The sequence below is a fragment of the Herpailurus yagouaroundi genome, unplaced genomic scaffold (assembly GCF_014898765.1).
Source record: "Herpailurus yagouaroundi ecotype Mexico unplaced genomic scaffold, PumYag 28, whole genome shotgun sequence".
NCBI lineage: Eukaryota > Metazoa > Chordata > Mammalia > Carnivora > Felidae > Herpailurus > Herpailurus yagouaroundi.
Genome location: NW_024412376.1, coordinates 143,387,981 through 143,414,407, shown reverse-complemented (window position 1 = coordinate 143,414,407; position 26,427 = coordinate 143,387,981). Strand labels below are relative to the sequence as shown.

Genomic DNA, 26,427 nt, shown 5'->3' with positions numbered 1-26,427 from the left:
AACTGTAGCATTCTATTCTATGGAGGTGATTTATTATTTTTTTGGCAATGTTCAAACTTACTAAATGTTTTACTAACATCAATTGTGCTGTCAAACTAGAAGCCGATACTCTGTGTACCTTCTAGCACTGAGAGCAGAAATCAGCCACTTGGTCAGTAGCAAGTTCAGAGAAAAAATTAACACTATTTAAAACTGACATTAGCAAAATATTTTGAAGGGATATTACCATCACTTTATTTGTGCAAAGTAGATACAAAGTTGGAAAACATTGCCCTTTTAGGGTCATGACTTTGAAGGGGAGAGTTATTCATCCCCGACCTGAGATCAGCAGGCCATTTGTTGATAGCATGTAAATTGCTCAGATTTCTGTAAAGAGACAGCTATCTAAGGATTGTTTTTAAAGACAAGAGAGCTACTTTGAATGGTGTGAACACTCAGATCAAGAGCACATCTCTGAGATCTTAGGGACTTGTAAATTGTAAAAACTGTGACAACAAAATTACCATTTCATTATTTGTATTTGTAGTATAAACAAAGCCAGCATTCCCCCCCCCCCCCTTCCCCCTCCATCCCTCTTCTGGTGACATTTCATAGCCTTGAAAAGCTTGAAGCCTGAAACACAATTAATTCAATGTTTCTTTTACCATGCAAATATCTCTTGTCAGAGATAGCATCCTTGAGATTAGCCAGCAGTATTGATTTAGATGCCCCAGGGTTGTTAATTGTAGGGAACTGTTATATCTCTATGACTTCTGAAAGAGGTTCTGGCCACTGCAAATACATCTTAAGGAAGAAAAGAATACTATCAGCCAAGATGTGCACCCAAGCTTTGGAACTAGGCTGGCAAAACCCTACTCACATTGCTGTAAAGCAGACATATATTTTTGTATTTTTTGTAGGTGGATACAGTGCAGACCACGAACCCCCCTGGCCACATTGAGGAATCGTGTAAAATGAATGTATGTGCTCGTAAGTGAAATACATGTAATGTTCCAACTCAGTGTGTTGGATCTTAATAGACCTGAAATGTCTTGTGCAAAAAGAAATCGATTCCCAAGGGGCAGGACCACTATCTGATTAAAATGAAGCTCTGATTGTGAAGAAAACGCAAAATGGACTTAAAATAAAATCTCTGCAAAAAGAAATCAAACTATACTTAGCAAACAAACTGAAAAAAAAATCAAGCTCTCAATATGGAATAAAGGAGGGATGTGAGAGAGGTTTTGCACTCTTATCAATTACTGTGGAGAAACAGAATCAAATATCGTCATACTCAGGAGTGTGAAAAGAAGAACAGGAAATCCTTTTTCTTTTGGTTTGCACTTGAATGGACTGAAGCAAAGAGTGGAGACACATCCTGTTCCTGTTTATAGTTAATAATGTGGAGATTAGTATAGATGTGATTTCATTTGCCTTGCTTGAACTAATTGGATGCATTATGTAGAAATCACCTGAGCCTGTGCTAGATCAACAAAGGAAATGGAAATGTATACCTCAGGACTGAATTCTGGGAAAATTAGACTGTTCAATGCTATTTAATAAGGCGTTAAGAAGAAATACTACTGCCAGTCAGGTAAAGTGAGAAAGGAGTGGACAGGAAAGAAAATAAAATTTCGGTCATTCTGATACTTGATGAAATATAATTCATTATGGCGTAAAAGCAGAGGATAGTTTGCAATGTATCTCACAGACATTTCACACAATTTCTGATTGAATTTAGGGTAAACCACGTAAATGTTCAAGGAATGTATGGCCATTATATCAATAGCAAACTGGCCTTTAAAATTTGTGGTCTTATGCATTCGTGTGTGGAGAGGAGGGCTTTTTTATTTGGTGAAGAATGAATTGCATGCAGGAAGAACCTCTTTGCATTATAGTTATTTGCTCAGTTGAAGATACTGTATAAAGTCCCGTTTTTGTATGAGTATGGGTGTATTTGGATGCATTTGTGTGTATGCGTATATAAATGGAGGCAGGTAAAATTCAATGGTTAACCTTTGCACTTTAGTTTGTTACCTAGAATGTAAAGAGGTAGCGGAAACTGTCTTAAGCCATTTCATACGTGTTGTCATTACTAAAGATAATTATTCACAAATGAAGCAATTCGAATATAGACTGACTGCAAAGGCTCTCCACTTAAGTATAATATTTATTGCCATTGAGCCATTTAAATTAAGATACTACCAATGTCTCAAAATAATGAGAGTAGGCTCCTGTGAAATCAGTTTGAGGACAGTTGGAAAGTCCTATTATATTCCTTCAGGTTACTTTTACTCAGTGACAGAGGATGTGAATCATGGCTGTTTTTATAGAAGAGACTCGGGAAATATTTGTGTTTTAACTATAACTTTTTAATATGCCTAAAGTTATAGTTTTTTTTTCCATTTTCTTCGGTCTAAATTAATTACAAATAATCATATATTAACATAGATAAGATAGTAAATATTTAAAACAGATAGACATATTTTTTGTAGTCACCGTGTGCCATAATAATTTTGAAACTATTGTTCTCTGGTATTTGTATTCATGTCTCTTTATCTTGCTGATTAACTTTATAGTAGAAATTTTTACCTCTTCTTTCTATGTGACAATCAACTGAAGTTGGTATCCTATCTATACTATTACAGGGATTTTTGTCTTTATTTATGCTATTATAATAAATTATAAGTCTACAAACTCTATAATTCTATTGTATCGAATATTTTTCTGTGACCAAAATAATAAAATGTAACTGCTTTATAAAATGACAATATTTCCTATTTTAGTAATCTCTTAAAACATAAAGGGACCTAAAATAGGTTCATGTTGCTGGCTTTGGAATACATTCTCCACAATTTGCGAGTGAAGAGCTTAGCAACTTTAGATAAAGAGAAAAAGTTTGACAGAGATAATTTCGAGGGTGTAAGGAGAAAAATACCCTGAGCAGATTCAGAAGTTTTGACGTCAAATTTTGCTTTGCCACTAAACAGCTATATATATATATAGATATCTATATAGATAGATAGATAGATAGATATCTATCTATCTAGATAGATAGATAGATAGATATTAGCTTTTAGGTGCTCAGATTTCTTAACTATAAAGGATGGGTTCAGATTGCACAATTTTAAGATCATTTTAATTCTTAACTTCTAAGGTTTTGATAACTTGGAAACAGTACAGCACGACACTTAATACTGATTATCTTAATACTCAGTAGTGATCATTGGTATTAAGAGAATCACATGCTGTTTTCCACTTAAATTGACCCAAAGCCGACCGCATGCCTTAAGAGTAAGGAGAAATGTGAACCCACTCTTGTTTCTGTTCCATCCTTAGTCTGACTTTAATGGAAATATGTACCGAAGTATAAATAATCATGTTCTGGGATCAATAGGTCTCCCTAAGTTAATTGATCCAAGAGGCACCCAAGTACAAAATCACTCAATTTGTATCAGAGGAAACCTTTTTGTTCTGCCCTGAGTTGCATGCCTTCCCTGGCCGAATATTAAAGTGCGAGAACCAGGTTTTCTTGCTCTTTACCCCCCAAGGATTGATCAGCACATGAAGGTCTCTGTGGCTTCAAAGGCATTTCTGGACTCCGATCAGCCTGGTTGGGTTCAGAGGAGAAGGAAACACTAGCCCCTGATGTTTACGGCGGTAGGCTGTTTCATCTCATAGTTCTCTGCTTAGGAGAAGCAAGGAGCAGAGGAGTCTTGCAACTGTTATAATTTCAGGATTAACGTTTAGTCACAAAGTGCCTCACACAGAAAAGCAGTGCTTTTATTTTAGTTTCCTGCTACTACTCCAACTGGGAAAGGTCAGAGAAGCAGTATGAGGCAAAATGAAAGCATATACATGTCAATTTTGGGGCGGAGGGCTCATACTAACTTGCAAAGTGGTGTCACTTTCAAAATCACAAAGGTGGTATGGATAATCTTCAGGGATCCTTAGAGAATTTATTACACTGAACATTTGTTTGTTTGTTTGTTTGTTTGTTTCAGTGAACTTCTGGTCATTTATGGGACTGATTTAGGTAATAAAATTTAATTCTGTCAGTTTATTCTTTATTCTACAAGATGAGAGTAAAGATGGGAGACCACCTACCAAGCCTATCCCATGACCCATTATCTCTAAATAAAATGTTTACCATTAGCTTTTGATTCTTTCCGTCTGAAAAAAAGGGGGGGGGAGGGGCAGTGGAGGGTGGAGGTGGTTCAAAGAAAGAAAATGATTATAAAGAGCAGCAGTGGGGCAACTGTTAATGAAATTCCCAACTGAAAAGTTATGTTCAGAATGCATCAGCCAATTGGATGCACAGAAGTAAAAATTTCACTAAAATAAAAAAAAAAAAGGCTTTAAAATATTATTGAGGATTGAAGTTGTTGCTTTTGGTGTTAATTCTGCTTATTTATTTATTTGGATGCTATTATTCCATTTCCTGGTTTTGATAAATATAAATTAGTTGAGTTACCAACAGTCAACTCTATAAAGATGATATGTTAATCGCTCAATTTAGTATTTATGCCAGCCTCATGAAGCAGATGCCATTATTGTCATATCACCCATTTCACAGATAAGGAAGATTAGGCACAGAGAATTTGGGCAAATTTGCAAAAGTACAGACCACCAGGAGATAGAGCGGGGCTCTGAGTCTTGCCAGCCTGGTTTCAGAGGCTACATACACTCAGCAGGTCACAGATCCTTCGTGCAAAAACTTGAGGGTCCAAGTTAGGCTCTGGAACTGCTCAGGGGGACAGGGGTGGAGTTTTTGGTTCTTCGGATCACACATCTGTTAACATGAGTGAAGCAGATTCAGCATGCATGACTTCAATGTGAAAGGCATCCAGACGTTCTCGCAGACAGAGTGGTGGACAACGGTAGAATCTGTGATAGGACATCTGCTTTACATATTGGAGACAGGGAAGAAGAAATTCTTTTCTAACTTACTTTGCTTTGCAGGCTTAAAATATGTTACTGGGTAATATTTGCATCAAACATCATTTGAAAATGGAGACTTCGCTGTGGACGGAGGCAAAAGACAACTGCATTCTTTGAACAAGGAGAGCTCGCGCGCAGGCTAATGGGAATTCCAGACACACAGGCTAATTATTACAATGTCATGTACTAAGTGAAGGGCGCTCAGAGTGCCTTAAGAGTGCAGCATCTGGAATCCAGGTTGCCTGGGTTCGAAACGTGGATCGCACACTTTACAAATTGAATGGCCTTTGAACAAGCATCTCTCTGCCTCCATTTCTTCAGATGTGACTGAAAGTTAGTAACAGCATCTACATTGTAAATTAGTTGTGATTATTAAGTGAGATTTAGCCAGCTGATGGGAGTATGGCATGACAAGACCTCAGTAAATGCCAGCAACTCTTGATTTCCTTATTGTTGTATTATAATCAACATATGAATAGAGTGTAGTTGTTGCTGATTGAGATGTTCACGGGCTAAAACAAACTCAATGTCACTGTCAGAAGTGACACAAAATGCACCTCACAGAACAGGTAACTCCAAGCCTCGATATACTTCATATACTATGGCATGAAACTGAGCAAAAGAGTGCGGGTACGGGTTCTCCGGGGGATTCATGAGTTTCTGGTCTGATACAATTCAAATCTTAGAGCTCTGTGAGCCATCATTTCTTCAAACATCGACAAGTGAACGGAAACTGTGAAAGCTGAAATCAGACCTGTCACCATCCAATGATGAAAGTTTTTAAAAGGGCAAAGAATAATTTTTGAAAGATCACTTTATCTGTGATTATAAGGGAGTATAATTTTCCCCAATTAGTAGTGACTTAGGCATTGTGAAATGTAAGAATGATAAATTATTTGTCAGATTATCATAAAAACTAAGGATAATGTTGATTATGATAACCCATCCATGAATAAGTAGCTACTATTCTTTGCAGATATTTAGTAGTTTTCTATGATATATGATAGGGCTTCATTTTCAAAGTCCTTTATTAAGCAGAAAATGTGCTTTGTAATCTATAATAACTGTGAGATTTGAATGTGTGAAATACAAACAAAATAAATACTGGCTGGATTGAAGTGGGTGATATTTAATGTCTGGAAAGTCAGTGGCTTTCATTTTAAACATTGCAATTGGCTAATTATATTGGAGAGGATAAAACAAATAAACTATCATTGAAAATGTTGTCTTTCCTATTTGAAACCATGTTTTGGATAATATATAGTGAATATTAATTGTGGCTAGAAAATCTAGACTTCAGAAATGTCCCTGTGTTCTTGGGAACCCATAGTATTGCTTGTGAAAACATGAAGAAGTTATAATATTCTAACTTCATTTCACAGTTTAGCAACTAAGCATCTGAAAAGAAACAGGGCCAATTACAGATTTTTATTAGGCTCTCCATTTCAATAATTTTTACTTTGTTTTCATGAAAGAGCTGGCTACTCTATATTTTTATGGATGTTAATACCACCATAATAACTATCTTATGCTTCTTTTTGTGAATTTCTAAGGAGGAGTTAAGATTGATGTAATTAAAAATGAGTATCTTCCTAGATTGTATCCTTAGATGTTAGGGGGGAAATGAACATGTCCTGTTTTAAGAGATTGGAATTTTGAGACCAGGTACAGCTCAGCCTGTTTTGTAACTGCCCAATTGCTTCCGTGGAAATTCTGTCTCAGTAGCAGGTGAGGGGGACCTAGGTCTCTCATTTTTTTTCTTTTCTCTGTGTCTAGCTGTTAAAAGGCAGGTCAGGATGATTTTTTTTTCTCCCCTATATGTCAGGCTCATGAAAGAAGCAGACATTTGGTAGATGCATTCTAGAAAGATCAGAAACGGCTACCTCCTGATAATACATTTCAAGTGGATATAGTGCCTTCTAACTTTCTGCTGGTTGACTTTTTAAGACCCTTGCATATTTATTACATAAAAATCTGCCCTTTTCTGAACCCCAAATTGACACTTGATTGTTAAAAGTCATGTAATTGAAAAAAAATCTGTGTTCAGAAAGACCCTGATAATGTTAAGGAAACAATTAAGTTATCCCATGGGCCTTTTTAATAAAAATTCTATGATGGCTAGTCACATAAATGACTCAATATTCACATGGAGAAGTTTGTGAAAATGTTTATGAGGAAAGGTTACATTCAAATGAATATTAAGAATCTGTAAACACAGGATCTTTTTATCTTTCAACAAACCATTTTCAATATTAGGAAGAAATGAAACACATATTTTGTACCAAGCTTCTCTAGTAATTTATGTGCTCTTGTCATGTGAGATTAACATTTGGATTAAAGAATATGATTAAAGGGTTCTAAATTAGTGGTTACCAAGTTGAAATAGTGCAAACATTGAGACAGTACAATACAGCAATCTATTTCATGCAATATATTTCTTATACCAATTAATTAACAGTTTAATTAGCGTGATGTTTCATGTTGTGACCTAAGCCATTGGACTCCCAAAGGGTCTAATGGAGACAATGAAAAAAAGGAAAAGAAAGCTTCAGAATTGTTGATGGTTGTGTCACATGGCACCAGAATTAAAAATAATATTTCATTTAGGGTTGCCTGGTTGGCTCAGTCAGTAGAGCATGCAACCCTTGATCTTGGTGTCATGAGTTCAAGCCCCACCATGGGGGTAGAGGTTACTCAATACATTTTTTTTAAGTTTATTTATTTATTTTGAGAGAGAGAAAGTGTGCATGGGAAGGGCAGAGAGAGAAGGATGGAGAGAGAATCCCAGGCCGACTTTACACTGCCAGTGCAAGGAGCCTGAACTCACCAACCTATGAGATCATGACCTGAGCGGAAATCAAGAGTCTGATGCTTAACTGGCTGGGGCCACCCCCAAAACATTTTTTAATGCTTTAAAAAATAACTCTTCATTTAGAAATAAAAGAACTTGCGTATGCTTTTTTTCCCCTGAACTCAGAACAGATTTTTTTAAAAGGCAGTTTTATGATATGAAATACTCCCATGAATTAAAAGCATATTAAATATCTAAATGTGCGATCATATTAAATGAAGTACATTTTAAGCAGCAAGTGACCACAAATAAATGCTTCAAGGCTTCCCTCAGATAAAACAGAAGTACTTCTCATAATTTTGAGAGCAAACATAAAAGATATGTATTAGGGTGATCATATTTTTGAATGTATAATGTGATTCATAGGATTCTATTAAGAGCCATTGAAATGACTTACAAAGGGTTGCATTTTGGAAAGCCACAATGGAACTCTGCCTTTGGACAGGCCCTAGGAAAAAAACTATGCATCTCAGAAATAATTTATCAAGTGTGTGACATGAAAGGGGTCTCTCGTCCTTTTCTTCCCTCCCCAGTGAGAACATATTGGGATTGTATGTGTTAGTCTTTATTGCATAAAATGGAAGCTTCTGCTGAGCCAAAGACAGTCATCCGCCAAAAGATTGGTTCTGCCTTTTCACAACAGCATAAAGAATGGGCACAGTTGTTATGAATATTGAGCTATAAAATACAACAAACCGTCTGGAAGTGCTTTTCTCTTCATTTTACACCGCGGACAATTCGGAACATGCGAAGAAATATAATAATGATTTGAGGATCTGACAAATATCCCCAGATTTTGTCAAGCCTTCATTCCCAATCACTGATATCTGCTGGACTTATTTCATGGCCACATAATTAGGCTGTTCATTTCCTGTGAGTTTGCGTACTACAGTAGGTCCAGAGGGCTCCTTTTTTCTTTTCAGAAACTGTTCCATAACCTCTTTCGGCAGTTAATGTATGGATGCCATTTAGAACATTGCTGGTTATTATGTTACTCACAGATATTTTATTGTACACAGAAGTGAGTATTTATGGAAGTCTAAAGTCTCTGTTACGCAAAATCTTATAAAGAGAAAGCTGTTAAACTTTCACTTTTTTTTTTCTCCCTCTGACTCTTTCCCTCGTCTAACACGTCAACTTGAATCGCTTCTTTTTCATTTAGTAGAAATTTTTAGCATATGGAAGAGAAAGCATATACACATTATGAAGTTGTAATTGGTAATCTGTAATTAATTGTAACTTCTATTTTCTAAAATAAGGACAAATTTGAAGTTGTGGTACAAAATAATTCAGTAAACATTTGTGCCAAAATGTTCCTAAGATGTTCCTAAGCTTCTTTTCTTTTTAGTTGCATAGTATTCTGTCTTCAGACTATCAGAAAATTGCAATTTAGTTTTGCTCTGATAGTTAACTGATAATGATCCGATTTAAGTGATCTTTCAGTTTAAATGTATTTAGTAGGAATTTGGATTAGTATATTTGTCCTCTCTTGGATTTCCTATAAAAATATATAGTTTAACTGTATATAATTCATAAATTAAATGTTTATTTATTTATTTTTGAGAGAGAGAGAGAGGAAGGGAAGGAGAACATAAGCAGGGAAGACACACATACACACACACACACACACACACACACACACACACACACACAGAATCTGAAGCAGGCGCTAGGCTTTGAGCTAGGGCCCGACGTGGGGCTCGAACCCACGAACCGTGAGATCATGACCTGAATCAAAGTCAGATGCCCAACCAATTGAGCCACCCGGGTGCCCCTATAATCATGAATTAAATGAACACCAATTATGGACTAGTGTTGGAGGCTTTGGACAACCTACTTAACCTTTCTTGCTATATTTAAATGGGGGTAATAGTCTCATAGCATTGTTAGGCATTGAGGATGAATTACTAAGCTATGTAAGTGAGGTCAGAAATAAATTAATATATACATTGATTGCAACTGTCTAGCATAAAGTGAGCAAGTATAAATAACAGTATTATTAAAGAAAGGCTCAAAAATGTGACTGACACAGGTCACATAGCTATTCACCAGTTGAGCTAAGATTCCAGAAGCAGTCTTAATGCAATGCAGCACGGTGGGTGTTCTAAGTGCAATCTGCTCCCCAAAACAGACCAATAGGTTTTCCAAAAGTCTTATACTAGTCACAAGTAGGCTAGGATCCAAACTGCAGGTGTATCTGAATTTAAACCCTGATTTCCTCAAACCTTGACAGGAATCTAAACTTGTTTATTGGTAGAGACTTGACCACCTTTATGAATAAGCTTTCTGTATTTGGAATTATTTAGAAATGAAAGATGTCTTTGGAATAATTTAGAAAATGCAAACATGAGAATCGAATAAAAAATGGTCAACTTTCAATGCATACGTTGAGCTGTTTCTAGGAGTCTCTCTCTGGATTTAGACATTATTTCTTCAAACAAACACTGAGAAATATGTAACAGGTGTATTTATTTTTTTTAGAGGACTTCAGCTGGCTGTTTAGGTAAGCTCATAAGCCCACCTCCCCTTCCCCTTTCTTTGAATATTTGGAATTCTATTAATTGGAGGTTTCTGGCTGTTTTAGGGAGCACCTTCTGTGCAGTGCACTTTTCAGTCATTGCCATATCCTTTGTGCTGCCATTCAGTTTGTTTAACTCTGAGATTTGGGCATGTTTTTATTTCCGTTTTCCTCACATATTTTGCTGTAATTGTTTCCTATTAGCTTGTTTTAAAAGATAGGTTACCGTTGGATCTTTAAATTGACTTCTTTTCATGGAGCTGGTTGTATGGTACACCCCTGTCCTGCAGAAGTTGCCATTACCTATTGTTTAGTCGAATTTGAAACTGATAGGCCTTAATGACTGTTATTACAAGTGTTCCACTCACTGTGCCATCTAGTAATATTGGATCGTAACAATATGTGCTTTAAAAAAAAAAAAAAAGCTTTCTCTCTCTCTTTCTCTTTGTGCTGCTGGTGACTGTTCAAGACTTATAGCATAGAACATGATCAGGCATGGAAAGTATAGTCGAGCTGCTATTAATATTTGTGTACAAATTACATGTAGTGGATTGAGATATTACACTGAAGGCTGCAGGATTGCGTACCTTGCTGCCCAGAGTGTTGCGAGGACAGAACAACGTACTGCTTCTTAGTGTTGTCAACGTTCTACTGTGTTCAGGGACACGTAGTCCTAGTCATTTCTCACAAGTAGACTTCAGATTCCTTACTTTAGAATTCTATTCCTCTACCTCTAATGCTCCTCTCATATTTGTCCTTTCCATTCTTCCTTTTTGTGAGCTCAGTGTTCCAGCTCAGCCTGGTGACTTTCAGGTGACTTTACCTGCTTTACACTTTACTACTAGTTTATCGTAAGCTATAGTGCTATGTCCTCCAACAATCCTTTGTCTTCCTAACTTTACATGAGGGAATCCTACCTTCCCTCTTTTTCTGGTTACCAAGTCATTCGTGCTAATTTTAAGGCATTTTATCCGTGTGGTTTTATGCTACCTGAATCTTCCAGTCTTTAATGATGGAATATTTTGATGGAATAGTTTGAAAGTGTATATGCGTATTATTTCTACCCTAGAATCTCTTCACTGGGAACATCCAAGCCTGACTCATATTTACCATCTCCTTCTTGTTTTTAGCAAAGTACTTTGCTTACGGTAGCTTAGCAATTGCTTGACTGAATTCATTTGATGCTATAAATGGAAGTCTTGGGTGATTCGAAGACGTGCAATAAAGTGTATAGATATTAGTCATTCGATAAGTATTTGTTGAGTTTCTCCCCTAGATTAGGTACTGGAGATTTTGCATTCTTGTAAAATATGAAATGCTGGGTGACACAGGTGAGGGGATTTACACATATTTATGTACACATACATCACAACTCATATGAGCCCTGTTAGAGCTCTCATTCCCCTGTGTCACTCAGGATCTACTCTACTCTGGGCGCTCTGTTGTTAGCAAGACAAATATGTGTTTCCCAGATGTGAGAGCTACATGTTGCCACGAGGGAGGGCTCTGGTGGACAACAAGTGGGTGCCAAGGCAGGAAGGTGTGAACAAAGTCTGGAAAGTAGCTCAAAATGTAGCAGGCATTAGATTCATGTTATGGAGATACAACTTGACGCTGGGAGAGATGGGAGTAACACAGCAGATGTTTTCAAAGACAGAGGAGTGGTGACCCTGATTTGTGAGGGGAATAACTTTCAAAGCAGGGTGGAGGAAGCACCAGAGAGGAAGAAGCAACCCTCACAGGATAGGAGTTGCGCTTTAACTGAAAATATATCTTTCTTGGACTTGGAATTCGGTGCTATCAGCTGCCATACTTTATGTAGAATACAAAGTCGTAGAGACAACCGGTCTCTTTGGTCATTTCTTGGCACCGAAAGAGTGTTCTGCCCCAGAGCCCTAATTCTTTAGTAGAGGAATTAGTATAATTAATACCAAAAGGAATACAATTTAATGCATGGTTTCTAAAATCAATAGACACAAAACCATTCTTTGAAGATGGAGTTCAGGTCAACTGGAACTGTTTCTGTGTGATAATATTGCAACTCTGTATGATGTTTGGAGAGAAATACAAACATGATTTTAACATAAACTTCCTTTGCTCTAATGCTGTCAAAAGAGGCTTTCCTTGATGTTAAGCTCTGATCTCAAATGAAGTCATGCCTTGGAGGCTATCTTGAGGCTGAACGCTTAAAGCATCTTCACTCATCAAATCTATGGAATCCCATTTTTACCTCTATCATTGCCTGAACTCATGTTCCAGCTATAAGCTGATTTGTATCTCAGACCTTATCCAGAAGTATTTTTATTTATTTATTTTTTTATTTTGCCACATATTATTAAAGTACTTTCAATGATTTCTGTTTCCTCTTTGTGTTTTATGGTTAAAAAAAAAAAAAGAGAATTAATACCACAAATAGTACAGATATGATTTTCACTGCCCTGTAGTTTCTAGGATTTGCTGTTTTCTTTGGGAAAAAAATAAAGTAAAATAACTCATAAGATTTCATTTGTAGTAAGACAGTTCTGACAGTTCCGTGGCAGTGAAATTTTAAGGATCATCAATATTGAAGGGCACAGGCTGTGGAGTTGCTCCTTTTTTTTTCTCTCTCTCTCTTTCTTTTTTCACCTTTAATTCCAATTAAACAATATTCTATTAGACTAGATGCTTTCTGCCTGGGTGTTTTCTGTCTGATCTTTGGCTGGCAATCAAGGAAATTCAGCTTCCGTCTGTTAGAGCTGAAAGGGCTTATAGCATGCCAGGGGCTGTCTAGTGTTTCAAGCATTTAGAACCCCTGGTCTATGAATAATGATCAATGTGTGGTGCTTATATTGTTAAATCTTTCAAGAAAAATGTCTTGCAAAGTTATTCTCTGGTGCTGAAGCCACTCATATTCTCCACATAATGCGGAGGTTGCATATCCCGTATCTATGCAAAGCGTTTAACCCACGATTCTGTATATAAATATCCACACTCATAATGCACAATTTTCAAAATACCTGCTTTATGCTTTACCATGAAATGTCTGTAAAATCCTGTATAAATCATATTCAGTATGTGTTATCGTCTAATTTTTATAAGAGATTGTATTTTTGTTTGAAATTTTTATTGTTTTTGATAGGTTTCAGAAGGAATGCCATCATGCCTTTAATGCTGCTGTTACCTATGGTGTGACAATTTAAAATTTTCCAGCTAATATTATTATGAAATGGTACAGCCTCGGATACAACATATTGTCAGAATATCACATCATTGGATATAATTTAGGATTTTCTCAATGTTTGGTTTGCAAATTCAGAATATAACTTTTATTGATACCGATAAGTAACATATATCAAGAATACTGATGTCTGCGGTGAGTCATGTACTGACATGCTGACGCATTAACCAAAGGAGTATAAAGGTATAAAAGTGCTAGATTATTTTGGTTGTGCACTCTATCTATCTATCCATATAAAGTATTTTGAAATATATATTTTCATATACCTTCCATATATTCAAATATATATATACATATACATATAATTATATAAAATATATAATTCAGAATATATTTTTGTATTCTGAAGATCATCAGAGGGAACCAATTACTTGGTAATGACTATGGAATACATGCTTTAGCCCAGACACTGTGCTTAAGGTGAGGGATGTAAATATGGGAAAGAAACCAATTTTGCTCTCAACAAACCAAGACAGCCAGATGTGTTATAAAGGCTATAGGAAGACAGAGATAAAGAAAGAAAGTGAGGACATTTGGGAAATGCTTAATGAAACAAGAAACTTTTTAGTTGGCCCTTGTAACAAATTAAGTCTACTTACACTTAGGAAGGAAGAAAGACATTTCAGCTGGAGAAGAAATTAGGAGCAAAGTAATGAAAGTCTCAAATTTCGTTGCATACTTGGTAAAAGTTGCATAATCCAGCGTGGTTAGAGTGTAGGAAATATGGGATGAGCAACTCAATATGAACTGGAAACAGCAAGTAAATTCAGCTCCAGAAGAGCCTTGGATTTTATATCTAGCAACTTGGGTTTATTCTGTAAGTATTTGAAAGTCACTGAAAGCTTTGAAGCAAGGGTATAACTCAGTAAGTGTTTAAAATGATGTTTCTATTGGTGAAATGGAGGGCAGTTGACAGTAAAAGTGCTGGAGAAAAAGAGACTTGTCAGGGGACAAGTACAGTCTGATAAAGCCTTATCGTGTGATTCTGACGCATGATGTGGAGACAGATAACGATGTGTATGGAGAAAACGATGTAAAATATACATGATTGGAGGCTGGAGGAGAAAGGAGAAGACCAATAGACTCGGAAAAGAAGCTAATTTCAGAATTTAATTTTGAACATTTTAATTAAAATATTACACAGCTTAGCTCATTTAATACTAATAACACAATTTGTTTTCAAGCTATATAAACCAAATTGATAACTTAATATTTTAAACCAAAGATAGCTTTGGGAGCCATGAGGTAGGGCTTGAGAGGGGCTAGTGGTGAAAGAAGGAACATGGTCAGGAAAAAGAAAAGTCTATTCCAGCTCCAGGAGGTAGGGGTAAATTCAGGGGTTAGTAGGAATTGGTCAACTCTCCTTCAGGTACGACTCCTGAAATGTCTTAAATCCACTTATGTTAAAATGTATTTCATCACTGTGCTCACTGGTCAAACTCCATTGGGATGCCAAAATGTCCTCTGGGGGCGGCTTGTCAACCTTTTGGTTAAGGAAAGGCAACACACTTTGAATAACAGACTTATGAGACTGAATTCAGTGGATGAAAAGTAATTTGCTCAAAGGAAACTTGGCTGTCCTTAAAAGTGACCCAGGCCATAAATAAATAAATAAATAAATAAGACCCATGCACCCCCAATTTAAATGTAAGAGAGCTAAGTCTTAGAGAAGTTAAATAGCTGCCCCAGTTTAAGCAGTTCATAGGTGCACGAGTTGATATTAAAGCCCAATTCCCAGAATTCAGATCAACAAAATTAAAGAGTGACGAAAGACTGCTTTACGTCACGTTTCTAATAGATTCATCAGCATGGTGGCCAGGTAAGAGTACATCAGGTTTCATGGAGAGAGTTTTAAGTAAGCGGAACCATTGAATGCCATGCACTCTGCCATGAATTTTGCAGGAGAGGAAAGGAAACAGCAATTTGGTGATGGAAGAAATGAGGAAAGATCTTTTTTTTACAATATAAGGAAATTCAGGTAGGTTCATAGGGTGAAAGAAAGAGGTTGAACAGAAACGGGAAAGGACATTGATGAAATAAGATCTTGTCAGAGGCAGGAAGGAGTGGAATCAAAAGGTCAAATAGATAAAATAATGAGGATTCTTCCAAGTTGCAAAATGAAGTTCCAGTGAGCTTCTGTGCCTCTGGGAGCTCAACACTTCCGTTCTCAGCTTTATTCACTAAACCAAAACCACTAGGACACCCCCCCCTTTTTTGTCACTCAAATACCCCTTTCAAGGATTCCCCTTTTCAAAGCCTGTGAATGCGAAGTTAGCCTTTTGAAATGTAATCTGAAACCACACATGCTATATATCTGGATTCCGGTTGCTTATTTAAAAATTTGATGAAGCAAAGTGTTCTGACTAAATATGTACTACGTTCCTAGACCTAACCCAGCGCATATCGTCACAGTCTTTATCTATTTGTAAAAAAGGCAACTTGGTGATTCTTGGAACACTTTCAAAATCCCAATCTGCGAGAGGCTTTCTGATCTTACATATTTTGTAAATTCCAAAGCGAGACCCTTAATTCGAGCCTAAATTTTTGGAGACTTTCAAGCAAGAGAGGTCTCGACCCTGGTTCTTTTTTTTTTTTTCTTTTTTTCCTGAAGGGACAAAAACAGGTGCAGTGACAGTAGACTCTCTGGGGAGCATACAGTGACATGGGCGGTTGCTTTTCTCAGCTGGTGTAGGAGGGAGAGGTGGGCAGGCACGTAGGCACGTCTCTGTGTTGGGATCTGCAGACGATGAGTGAGTTCCAAACATGTACAAAGGCTGTGGGATGGATAGAAGAGATGCCAATACCGACTACATAAACAAATACATTGGGAAGGAGTTAAATGCAATCATCAAGCATTGATTATATAGACAGAGTATAATCGATCGATTCCAAATGTCACAAAAAGTCACTATAAATTATTTCCTGGTCTAAAATATTCAGTAGGTTTTTTGTTTTGTTTTGTTTTGTTTTTACAGACTTGTTATGATGTTTGGATAAAGACTGTTTTGTGCTCCTTTCGTGACAAGTAAAGCAGGCAACTTTTTCAGGGCATCCTGTTGGAATCTCCCTCTCATTCTTCTTCTTCTTTTTTTTCCGCCTTCAGGATAACTTAGGTGCAATTCCTAAAAGAACACCATTTGGCCGATTTCCATCTGGCATCCTTCCCCTCTTATTTTCACTGAAAAGTGTGGAGACTGGTTTTTAATGCTATTTCTGAATAAATTCAGGCTTTCAGTTCAACACCCATTCCCCCCCCCCCTGTTTCTCATAAAAGCAATTAGTTACCTCTTTTTGTGGGAAAAATAAACATAACTCTGGCCTTGGGGTAGAATCAGATACAAACAAATTGTAGAAATATGGGCTCACTAATTTCTAGTCCTCTTTTGTAGGCTGTGGAGTCCAAATGTGTCATGTGAAAAGTTCCGTCTGTGCAGAAGAATTGACTGTTTTACACACAGATAATTAGAAAATTGTCAAGACATATGTTGTTTTTTACAAACGTTTTTGTATTTATTGTTTTGCAGATGATACCAAAAAATTATCATGGTGCTGAATTCTGCAAAACCTCTTGACTTAGAGGTCTCATCAATGACTAATTGCTACTATTTGTAACCACTTTAAAAGCAAATAAAGCGCCCATCTGGTAATTCTATTAATGGTTTCTATATTAAAATGGCTATTGGTCCCCAAAAAGAAAATATGCAATTATGAAATATTCATAGTTGACTCACTATTGAAAAGCTTACAAATGGATCTGCAAAAACAGAGTTTATCGTTTCTTTTCTCTTTCTCTGTTAAGCCTCTAATCTTTTAAGAAATTAGGTCGCATTAATGATATGACTACATAGACTCAACAAAACGGAAAATTAAAGGAATTATCTAAATAAATTAAGATAAAAAAAAGTTCAGAATTAATGATTTGGGTAGCAGTATCAGCTACCCTCCAGCCCCTAATTCTCTGTGTTTTCCACTGTAGAACTCATAGGCCTTGAAAACTCCACTGAAAAGAGGGGGACAGAAATGCTAGTTCTGATCCTGTTAGTTTGTAACTCTGACCTGGAGGGAAACTCTGCACTTCTCTGAGACTTCGTTTTTGTGGTGGTCAAGTGGGAGCCATTTCTCTGCTCGCCTTCATTTATTTTTATTTTTTAACTAAAACGATTGACAATTTTATTTTCACATTTCACAATAAAAATGAGAATTGCTTTTGTGTGTGTGCTTGTGTGTGTGTGTATGTGTGTGCGTGTGTGTCCTACTAACTCCTCTGCAGAAATGATTCCCTATTTGATAGGAAGGGGCAGCCAGTCTTCCTTGTCATGCTGTTACAAAACAACCGAAGTCACAGCACCATGATCTCCTGTTGAAGTAGACCAAGTAAGATAAAATGGGTATAAAGAGATTCTTGTGTCTCCTTATCTATTGGTTGAGTCATTCCTGGCCAAGTGGGAACCATAATGGGAACAAGCAGGAAGTCTCATCAACGGGGGCCCAGGCCTCATTGGCATGCAGCCTCCCATAGGCAGCCTCATTCCAACAGCAGGTCTCACTGGCATCATCCCAGGAAAAAGAGGGCCCATCATTGGCATCATGGCATCATGGCACCCTTATGGGGTGCTCGCCTCATACCAGGGTGAGGAGGACCTGGAGACTGGAGGGGGGAGGCAGGATCGTTGCCCCTGCAAGAGGAGGCGGAGAATGGAGTAGGAGGTATCCTTCCTCGTTGAAATGCAGCGGTGGTTGTTACTTCTATCCGTTTCTTTGTGTTTCCTACCACCGCGATGTGTCTTTCTCACCGAGGGAGAGTCACGGGTGAGGTATGTGTCGCAGGAGTCGCCATGACGCTCAGGCAGTCTGCTCTGCAGGCTGTGGGCCACTTGGTTCCAGGCACCGCCTGGAAATGACCTCCCTGCTGGTCTTTAGTGCTGGTATGAGGAACTGAAGGAATGAAAACTGTGAACATGTTTGGTCAAAGTCGGTCCCTTGCAGGAGGCAGAGATAGTACACGCAGGCTTCTGAAATAGGACAATCATCATCGTCCACTTAGACTGAAACATCTTATCACTGAGGAGGGAGACTAGTAGAATTTCTTCAGCTCTGCTTCATTCTGGCCTTTGGCCCCTTGGAGGTGTGTGAGTATTCGCTAACTTCACCCCTCCTGTTGTATGGGGTGTTTTCCTGCTTTTGCCGTCTGCCTTTGATCCCCCCTCCACCCCTGCCCCCTCCATAGAGGCAGAGAGGAGGGCTGGACTCACATCATATATGACACATCCCTTTCCCCTGGCCCCAGCGTTCTAGCACCTTTTCTGATTTTGTGATGCTATCTCACCCTTGTTTGCCTTTTGCCTGCCTCAAATGCAAATTCTCTTTTTCTTCCAGCTACATTGTCACTGTTCTTCAACATGTAGCTCAAGCGTGTATGGTAGGATTATAGGTGACTTAATTTTTTTTTCTATTTTATATGTGGCTTTTTTAGTTCTCTTTTCATGATTTTATTAACAGAAATCTCAAGTTCCTCACTTGCAACCTGAATCAGAGTTAGGAGCCCTCATGTGTTTTTCTGGCACAAATGTTTACTTCTCTTAATACTTATCTAAATGTAATATAATGGACTGTTTGTCTCACTAGACTGAGGTCTTTGGTAACATATAGTTCTTCGTATCTGGTACAATATCTGTAAGAAACATTTCTTACATGTCAGTTGAATGGATGAGTATACAAATAGTTTATGTAGGTAGTTTATTTTAATGTAGTAAGTAGAGATAGGACAATATTAAATAGCTAATAATTAACTGGATCTGTTTTTACTATAATATCTTACATACAAGTTCTTTATTTTTGTACTTTTATACTCATTAGAAATAAAATATAACAAGGAATTGCATTGGTATAATGAATAAATAAATGTGTAATAAATAATTGGTGCAAGCCTTTGTAAATTATAATTTTTAAGACAACTGCTCATTTTCTCATTTATTTTTTGATTTTCATTCTGAGACTTGTGGCCAACCCATAGCAGTCAAGGTAAAGGCACTGTGATAATATAAGGACACGACTCATAAAATCCAATGGTGATTCTTGGTAATGGGTTACAACTAGGGTTAATTTCCAGTGATTTGGCCATTCCGAGCATCAAACCTGAGGTTGGGACAGCTGAATATATTTGAATGACAAATATTTGAATGAAGCTTCACGCATTTCTCTCTTTGGGCAGGATGCTCTCCCCTCTCCTTGAAAAAATGTTTCACACTGACCGTCAGTAGCATCTAGTATGAGTTGGCAAAGATAAGCACCAATTTCATTCAGTTTGAATCAACAGATATTTACTATATACCAAGGAATTTATGAGTCCGTGGATATACAAAAGTGCATAAGACCTTGCCTCATTCTTTGAAAGAAATCACAAGTTTTAGAGAGGTAAAACATAATCAATTACTTACTAAGGAAAGGTGAAATCTTGATCAGTGACATTCAACAAACATTTCTTCGGGGCTGCTTTTGCACTGAGCTGAGTATTAACAAAGTGCTTTGGGGAATAAGTAGGTATAAAATCTTTAACTCTGGCATTGGAGCGCTATGGGGGGCACTAAGGTAGATTTGTCTTTCCTTGGGCATAGTAGGTACAATACTTTGTCCCCAAAATACTCTTAGGAACCAATGACAAAGTCTGAACTTCTTTTAAAATCAGATGCAACAAGGACCTTTTAGGTCAAATAAAATGTTTTAGTGTGTAATATTAATGTCTTCATCTTTTTCCAAGGGTCATAACATATAATTTGTAAGATTTTCTAATAATGAAAGTGCTACACAAAGGCAAAAGAACGTAGGGTCCATGAAAGTCACACTGTGGCTCTCTGTGGAAGCAAGTGGAAGTCAGAAGGGCGTCAGGAGATGATCCAGAGCACCTGAAATGGGCCTTGAAATAACAGCACCATTTCACTAGGTAGAGGACAGGAGAAATATTAGACAAAGCCAAGGCCCAGACTAGTGCACGTGGAGTGAGAGAATTCAGAGGTGCACAAATCATAGTCCCCAAATTTAAAGTTTTCAGTTCAGGGGACAGAGGTAAGTATATGCAAAGGACAAGTGACATACGAGGACATATATGCTTATTTCAAGAATGGAGAATGGGACACCTGCTCTTGAATCTAAGATTCCTAAGCATTAAAGCTTTACGACTAGATGGTTTAACAAGTAGAACTGTTTTAAACATCTAGCATTGTAAAATTCTCCATTTTCTGGTATGTGACATCTCTTTGGGAGTAGGGTGGGTGCCAGTATGGTTTGGAGACTGTCTTCGAGCCCTTTTGTTTTATTATTCTTTCTATACATTTTGGAAATATTGCCAACAATATAGCATCTCAAAATTACACTTAAAATAATGGAATCATTTTTCCCTCAGAAATTCACTTAGGATTACTTGAATACTCTAGTCAAAATATGAATGCTTCTGTACATTGTATACAAATGTTTGCTAATAAGCCAATAAAATTTCTTTTTAGGACAAATTCAAAATCCAAACTGGATAAGTGAGTCGTATTATAGTTCATACTGGTGAATTCTGTTAAACTATTTTCACAATTTTAGAGCATAAAGTAAAATTTCAGTCTAGCATATACTATCATTTTTATTCTGTTCTAGCTTTAATCACTTCCTTGAAGGGTATACCCCCCCCCACCTTTTTTAAGTTTTATTTATTTATTTTGAGAAGGCAAGGAGGGGCAGAGAGAGAATCTCAGCCCAGAGCCCGACACAGGGCTTGAACTCAGGAGTCGGTGAGATTATTGCCTGAGCCGAAAGCAAGAATTGGCCGCTTAACCGACTTAACACCCAGGCACCCCTCCCTTTATTTTCTAAAACTGTTTCTCAGTACTCTCTTTTCTTTCCCCTCTCATATAATGAAGGGAAAACATTACTCATCTAATTTATTTTGAGACAATAACATTAAGGCTACTTACATTTTTCTTCTTATTATAAAAGCGGTAGTGAATAGTAGGTGAGCTGCTGAATTTAATTTTTCAACTAAGTAAACATGCACATATTAAATTCTCTAACTGTCATAAATATAATCAGGCCTTTAATTAGAAAATGAAGGAAATATAATTCTAAGCATTATGAAGATATATTGGGTTTCTGGTGGTTAACACATCTAAGATGAGGTAACTCAATCAGAATACCATAGTCTAGCTCTATCCTGAATAACACTTTTACTGATCTGTCATCCTGAACATGTAGGAGAGGCAAAAAAAGGCTGTGCCATCTTTCTGGTAGGTGATGGCATCATCTTCAAACATAAGGGATACTAACCTCTCCTGTGAAAAATTAGTTGGACTGTCAGCTATTGAAATGATGTTTTTAAATATGAAGAAAAACCCAGTTCTTAAAACATTTTTTTTTCAGTTGTTGCATATTTATTTGCAACTCTGAAATTTTTAAAAGGGAGGCAGACCGAGGCATGAGTAAAAAGTGAACTATTCGTTTTGGAATGTTACTTACCGAGTAAGTTTGCAAGAATTCCATCAGTCTTTGGATCTCTCCAAATAAACGTCACTTGGTCACTCAAGAAAATATGCTTAGGGGCGCTGGGTGGCTCAGTCGGTTAAGCAGCAGACTTTGGCTCAGGTCATGATCTCACAGTTCCTGGGTTCAAGCCCTGCATGGGGCTCTGTGCTGACAGCTCAGAGCCTGGAGCCTGCTTCGGATTCTGTGTCTCCCTCTCTTTCCCTCCCCCTCTCACCCTGTGTCTCTCTCTCAAAAATAATAAACGTTAAAAAATCTTTAAGAGAAAGTATGCTAAGGACAGCGAGTGGAGGGCTGTATGAAGTGCCGTCCCTGTCTTCAGGGAGTTTATAGAGGAACTAGGAACACAGTGGAAAAGTACGATATGACTAGCATCCATCCTAGAGGGTAGAGAAGAGACACTGAACTCACGTGTACCGTCATGAAGTCAATTTCACCTTGCTTACATTTCGTTTTAATGAATCGGGTAAATTTTTCAAACTCATATACCTATATTTACATATATATCTATAATATATTTATTACTACACATATTACATATAGAACATATTTATATTTACATATATTAAATATGTAACACATACACATTTATATATGAAAGAGGACAGCAGATGCCATTTGAAATATACTTTGAAAAGTTTTTTCACTAGGCTTTTCCAAATTTTTCTGTAAGATTTAATTTCATACAAAATTCACAGTAAAAATTTCATTCATCGTATCAATTGTTGACTCACTTAGCTATGATTTCCTTTAGTTTATTGGACTCTTCGATGAATTGCTTTGAAACTGTATGAAATACAGTATTCACTCTGTTTTATTCATCCTTTCTTCTCTGAACATCATTATTAGTTGTACTTTTACCTTGTTCTGGCCTACAAAAATTATTTCCTTTACCTACTTGATTTTCTTTTTATATGAGGAAGCCTCTTTTTATTAAAGATCTCCTTTGACTCTTGTTCAGGATTCATTGCACTGTAATTAATGGCTGGTACAAAGCCATATGGAAACAAATCACGTGGGCCCTATCTCCTTGTGAGAGATGTGTAAGGCTTGAAAAATGACATAAACTTTATGTAAATTTATGACCTAAATATATTCTTTAGCTTTTGGAATAAGTCACTAGCTCCTCACATTTAATTCCCAATGTAAGGGTAAAAGAGTAGATTGGCGTCTATTTTTTCCATAATTTTCATTAAAACAAATGTGTTAATTAAGACTCATGAATTTAGCATCTGTTTTCCTGTATTGTGTTTGGCGTGATGGGAATGTAAAAGATATGATAAGACTCTATCCCTGTACTAGGTGGGCTTAGAGGATTCAAGCATGAAATAAATAGCACAAGTGTAATAAAGAGAATAAATCTAACTTGTAACTTATATGAGAACTATAAATATATGTGTGCATTTTTATTTGTTAGTACAGATTATGTGTGTGTGTATATATATATGTATATGTATATATGTGTATATATACATATACATGTATATTTATATACATATATACACACTCTCTATATTCCTATATATTTCCTATATACATAATGTATATATATACATATATATATATATATATACTTATACATGTATATGTATATATTCATACACATGTATAGGAAACACATAGGAATAGAGTGTGTGTGTGTATATTTATGTGCCTGTGCATGTGTATATAAAATATGATGAAAAAATCAAGGAAATGTATTCAGGATCTCACTACAGGTAGAATTTTGAGCAAAACTATTAAAACAATGTAAATGAATTCATTTAATATATTACTAAACAATTTCTCAATTACATAGGGACACTCATCCAATGAGTGTCCTGATTAATTATTACTTATTCATTTGCAATGTTCTGTAGACAATCAGTTGTTTTGTTTATCCTCTTAATTATTGTCTTTCTTTAGAGTAAACTCAAAAAATACTTCCAGTTAAATTTTGCCAAATAGGCTTAAAATGTATTTTAAGATATATTGTACACATTTAAAGAAATTCAGATGATGTCAGGATCTCTCTTGGGTTTTTGTATAATGTTGCTAGTGGCATATTTTGCTTTAAATTTCTAAAATTCCCTGAAGTACTCCTCTCCTGCAGTGACTGACTTTGTAGAGAATAGTTAAAGAGGAATTTAAATTTAAAAGGTGCAATTTGAAACACATTTTCTTGTGTCAAGTTTTGACACTGACCTTTTAAAATGTGTAAGCAGGGACTTTCCACTTTAATTACGTTGCTTATTTTAAATTAAATCTATGCTGCAATTCTTTACAAAATGAAGTAAAATTTTATTTTATTTTTTTTTTCAACGTTTATTTATTTTTGGGACAGAGAGAGACAGAGCATGAACGGGGGAGGGTCAGAGAGAGAGGGAGACACAGAATCAGAAATAGGCTCCAGATTCCGAGCCATCAGCCCAGAGCCTGACGCGGGGCTCGAACTCACGGACCGCGAGATCGTGACCTGGCTGAAGTCGGACGCTTAACCGACTGCGCCACCCAGGCGCCCCACAAAATGAAGTAAAATTTTAGAATGAGATTTATTTCACCTCTCTTAGATTTTGGGAGTGGGAAGTGCATATTTTTTACCATGGAATTCAGCTTTGTTTGTGAAACAGCTTTTCATCTCTTCATTTAGGTAGTGGAAAACAAAACATTCTCCAAACTGTGAAAATTTACAAAAATGTGTACCTGCCTTTCAAGATAAGATTTATTAAGTGAATTTAAATCAGGATTTTACTGTAAAGAGAAGAGAAAAAAGATACTAATGGATAGGCATTCATCCACCCCCCAACCCCCCACCAAAATGGGGAAGCAGACATTTTTGGAGTTTCTCTTCAGTGCTTTCATTAAAGGCTTTTTACTTGCATCCAAACACAGAAGAACCTCATGAGTTCTCTTCATCCTGAGTTACCAGAGCTCTAGATTCCTGCATCCCCTTGCCAGAAATGCGATGTACAGACCAACAGAGTACAGATTGGCCAAATCAAGGCAAGTTATTGACAGTACGGACCATTTTTAGATATTAGGTTATTTGGCTGTGCAATCTCTATTTTGAGAAGCTTTGTAGAAAAAAAAAATCCTCAAGTAAGACCATGGCAGCTGTGGTATAAGAGAAGAAAACAAGATGTAGAATTAGACACCTGGATCTGAACTGACGCCTGATATTTACTTGCTCTGGGAGCTTGGATAGGTTGTCTAACATCTCAAAGCTTTGGATTTTTCATTTCCATTTGCTTTATGGGATCTTGTGAGGGCTCAAAGCAAAATAGTGTCTGAGACTTTTATCACAGTGCTCATAATTTGACATCCTTTCTTTATGTTTCAGCATACTGAGTTGTTATTATTTTCATATTTAAAATTTCGTTTTTTGGCCTTAATTATTAGTGTGTTCTAACATAAAGGAGACTGCAATATACATAAAAAATATTTGGATTTCAATTTTTCCTTTTGTCTCCATATATCTGTTTTATAAATTTCACTAAGTAGATATAGAAAAATACATAAAAGAATAATATAAGACAAATAAAGGATTAGGGACTTATATAATTTGTTAAAGAACTTGCATTTAAAAAAAATTAATGTCTTATTTAGTTTTGGGAGACAGAAAGAGGGGGGAATGAATGAGGGAGGGGCAGAGAGAGAGGGAGATACAGAATCCAAAGCAGGCTCTAGGCTCAGAGCTTTCAGCACAGAGCCCAATGCGGGGCTCGAACCCACGAACCATGAGATCATGACCTGAGCCCAAATCGGACACTTAACCAACTGAACCACCCAGGCGCCCCAAAGAACTTGCATTTTTAAAATCCCATTGGCTTTTCCTTTCAATTAACTGTTTGGTGATTACATTTTTTTCAGGATGCTGTGGATTTTTGTTAAAAAGCTTTTGTTTTGTTTTGTTTTGTTTTCATACAGGGGCATGCATGCTATTGCATTGTTTTGTTTAATTTTCTCCTATCTCTTCTGCATGGCAAAGACTGTCTAAAGACTCTTAATTAGTCTCTCTGCTTCTAACCCTGACCCCTACTGAAATCTATTTTTAAAACTGTAGTCAGAGTAATTCTTGCAAAATATGATTCAAATTCCTCCTGTTTAAAGCCCCCCAGTGGTTACACATCCCACTTCAAGTTAAAACCAAAAGCTACAAGACCACGTAAGACATCTCTGTCCACATCCTTCTCACTCAGCTTCAGCCACACATCTTCCCTGTTCTGGTGACAAGGCCAGCTTCATTCCCCGCTCCAAATCCTTAAATTTGCTCTGCTTTTGGGGTGTTTCTTCCAAATTCCCACTTAGCATTTTTCCTCCTTCTGGTCAGGTGAGCAGTGAGAACCTCCTGACCACCCTATTCCAAGTAGCACTTTCCTACTGGATCCCCCACACCCCGCTTTTCTCCTCTTCTTTTTAACTTTG

At 36.9% G+C, this 26,427-nt stretch overlaps 1 protein-coding gene and 1 pseudogene across 3 annotated transcripts in view; one reads left to right on the top strand and one right to left on the bottom strand.

Moving 5' to 3' along the window:
* PCDH7 (protocadherin 7) overlaps positions 1-26,427 on the top strand; it is a 424,945-nt gene that overhangs the window by 64,860 nt on the left and 333,658 nt on the right. Inside the window, exon 3 of one of the 3 annotated variants that reach the window (XM_040486161.1) lies at positions 900-959. The exons of the other annotated variants lie outside the window; for them this stretch is intronic. Within the exon in view, the coding sequence (XP_040342095.1) occupies positions 900-959 (60 nt within the window). The remainder of the gene's footprint in view (positions 1-899; positions 960-26,427) is intronic. 3 annotated transcript variants of the gene reach the window in all.
* LOC121039902 (U1 small nuclear ribonucleoprotein C-like) lies at positions 16,059-26,313 on the bottom strand (annotated as a pseudogene).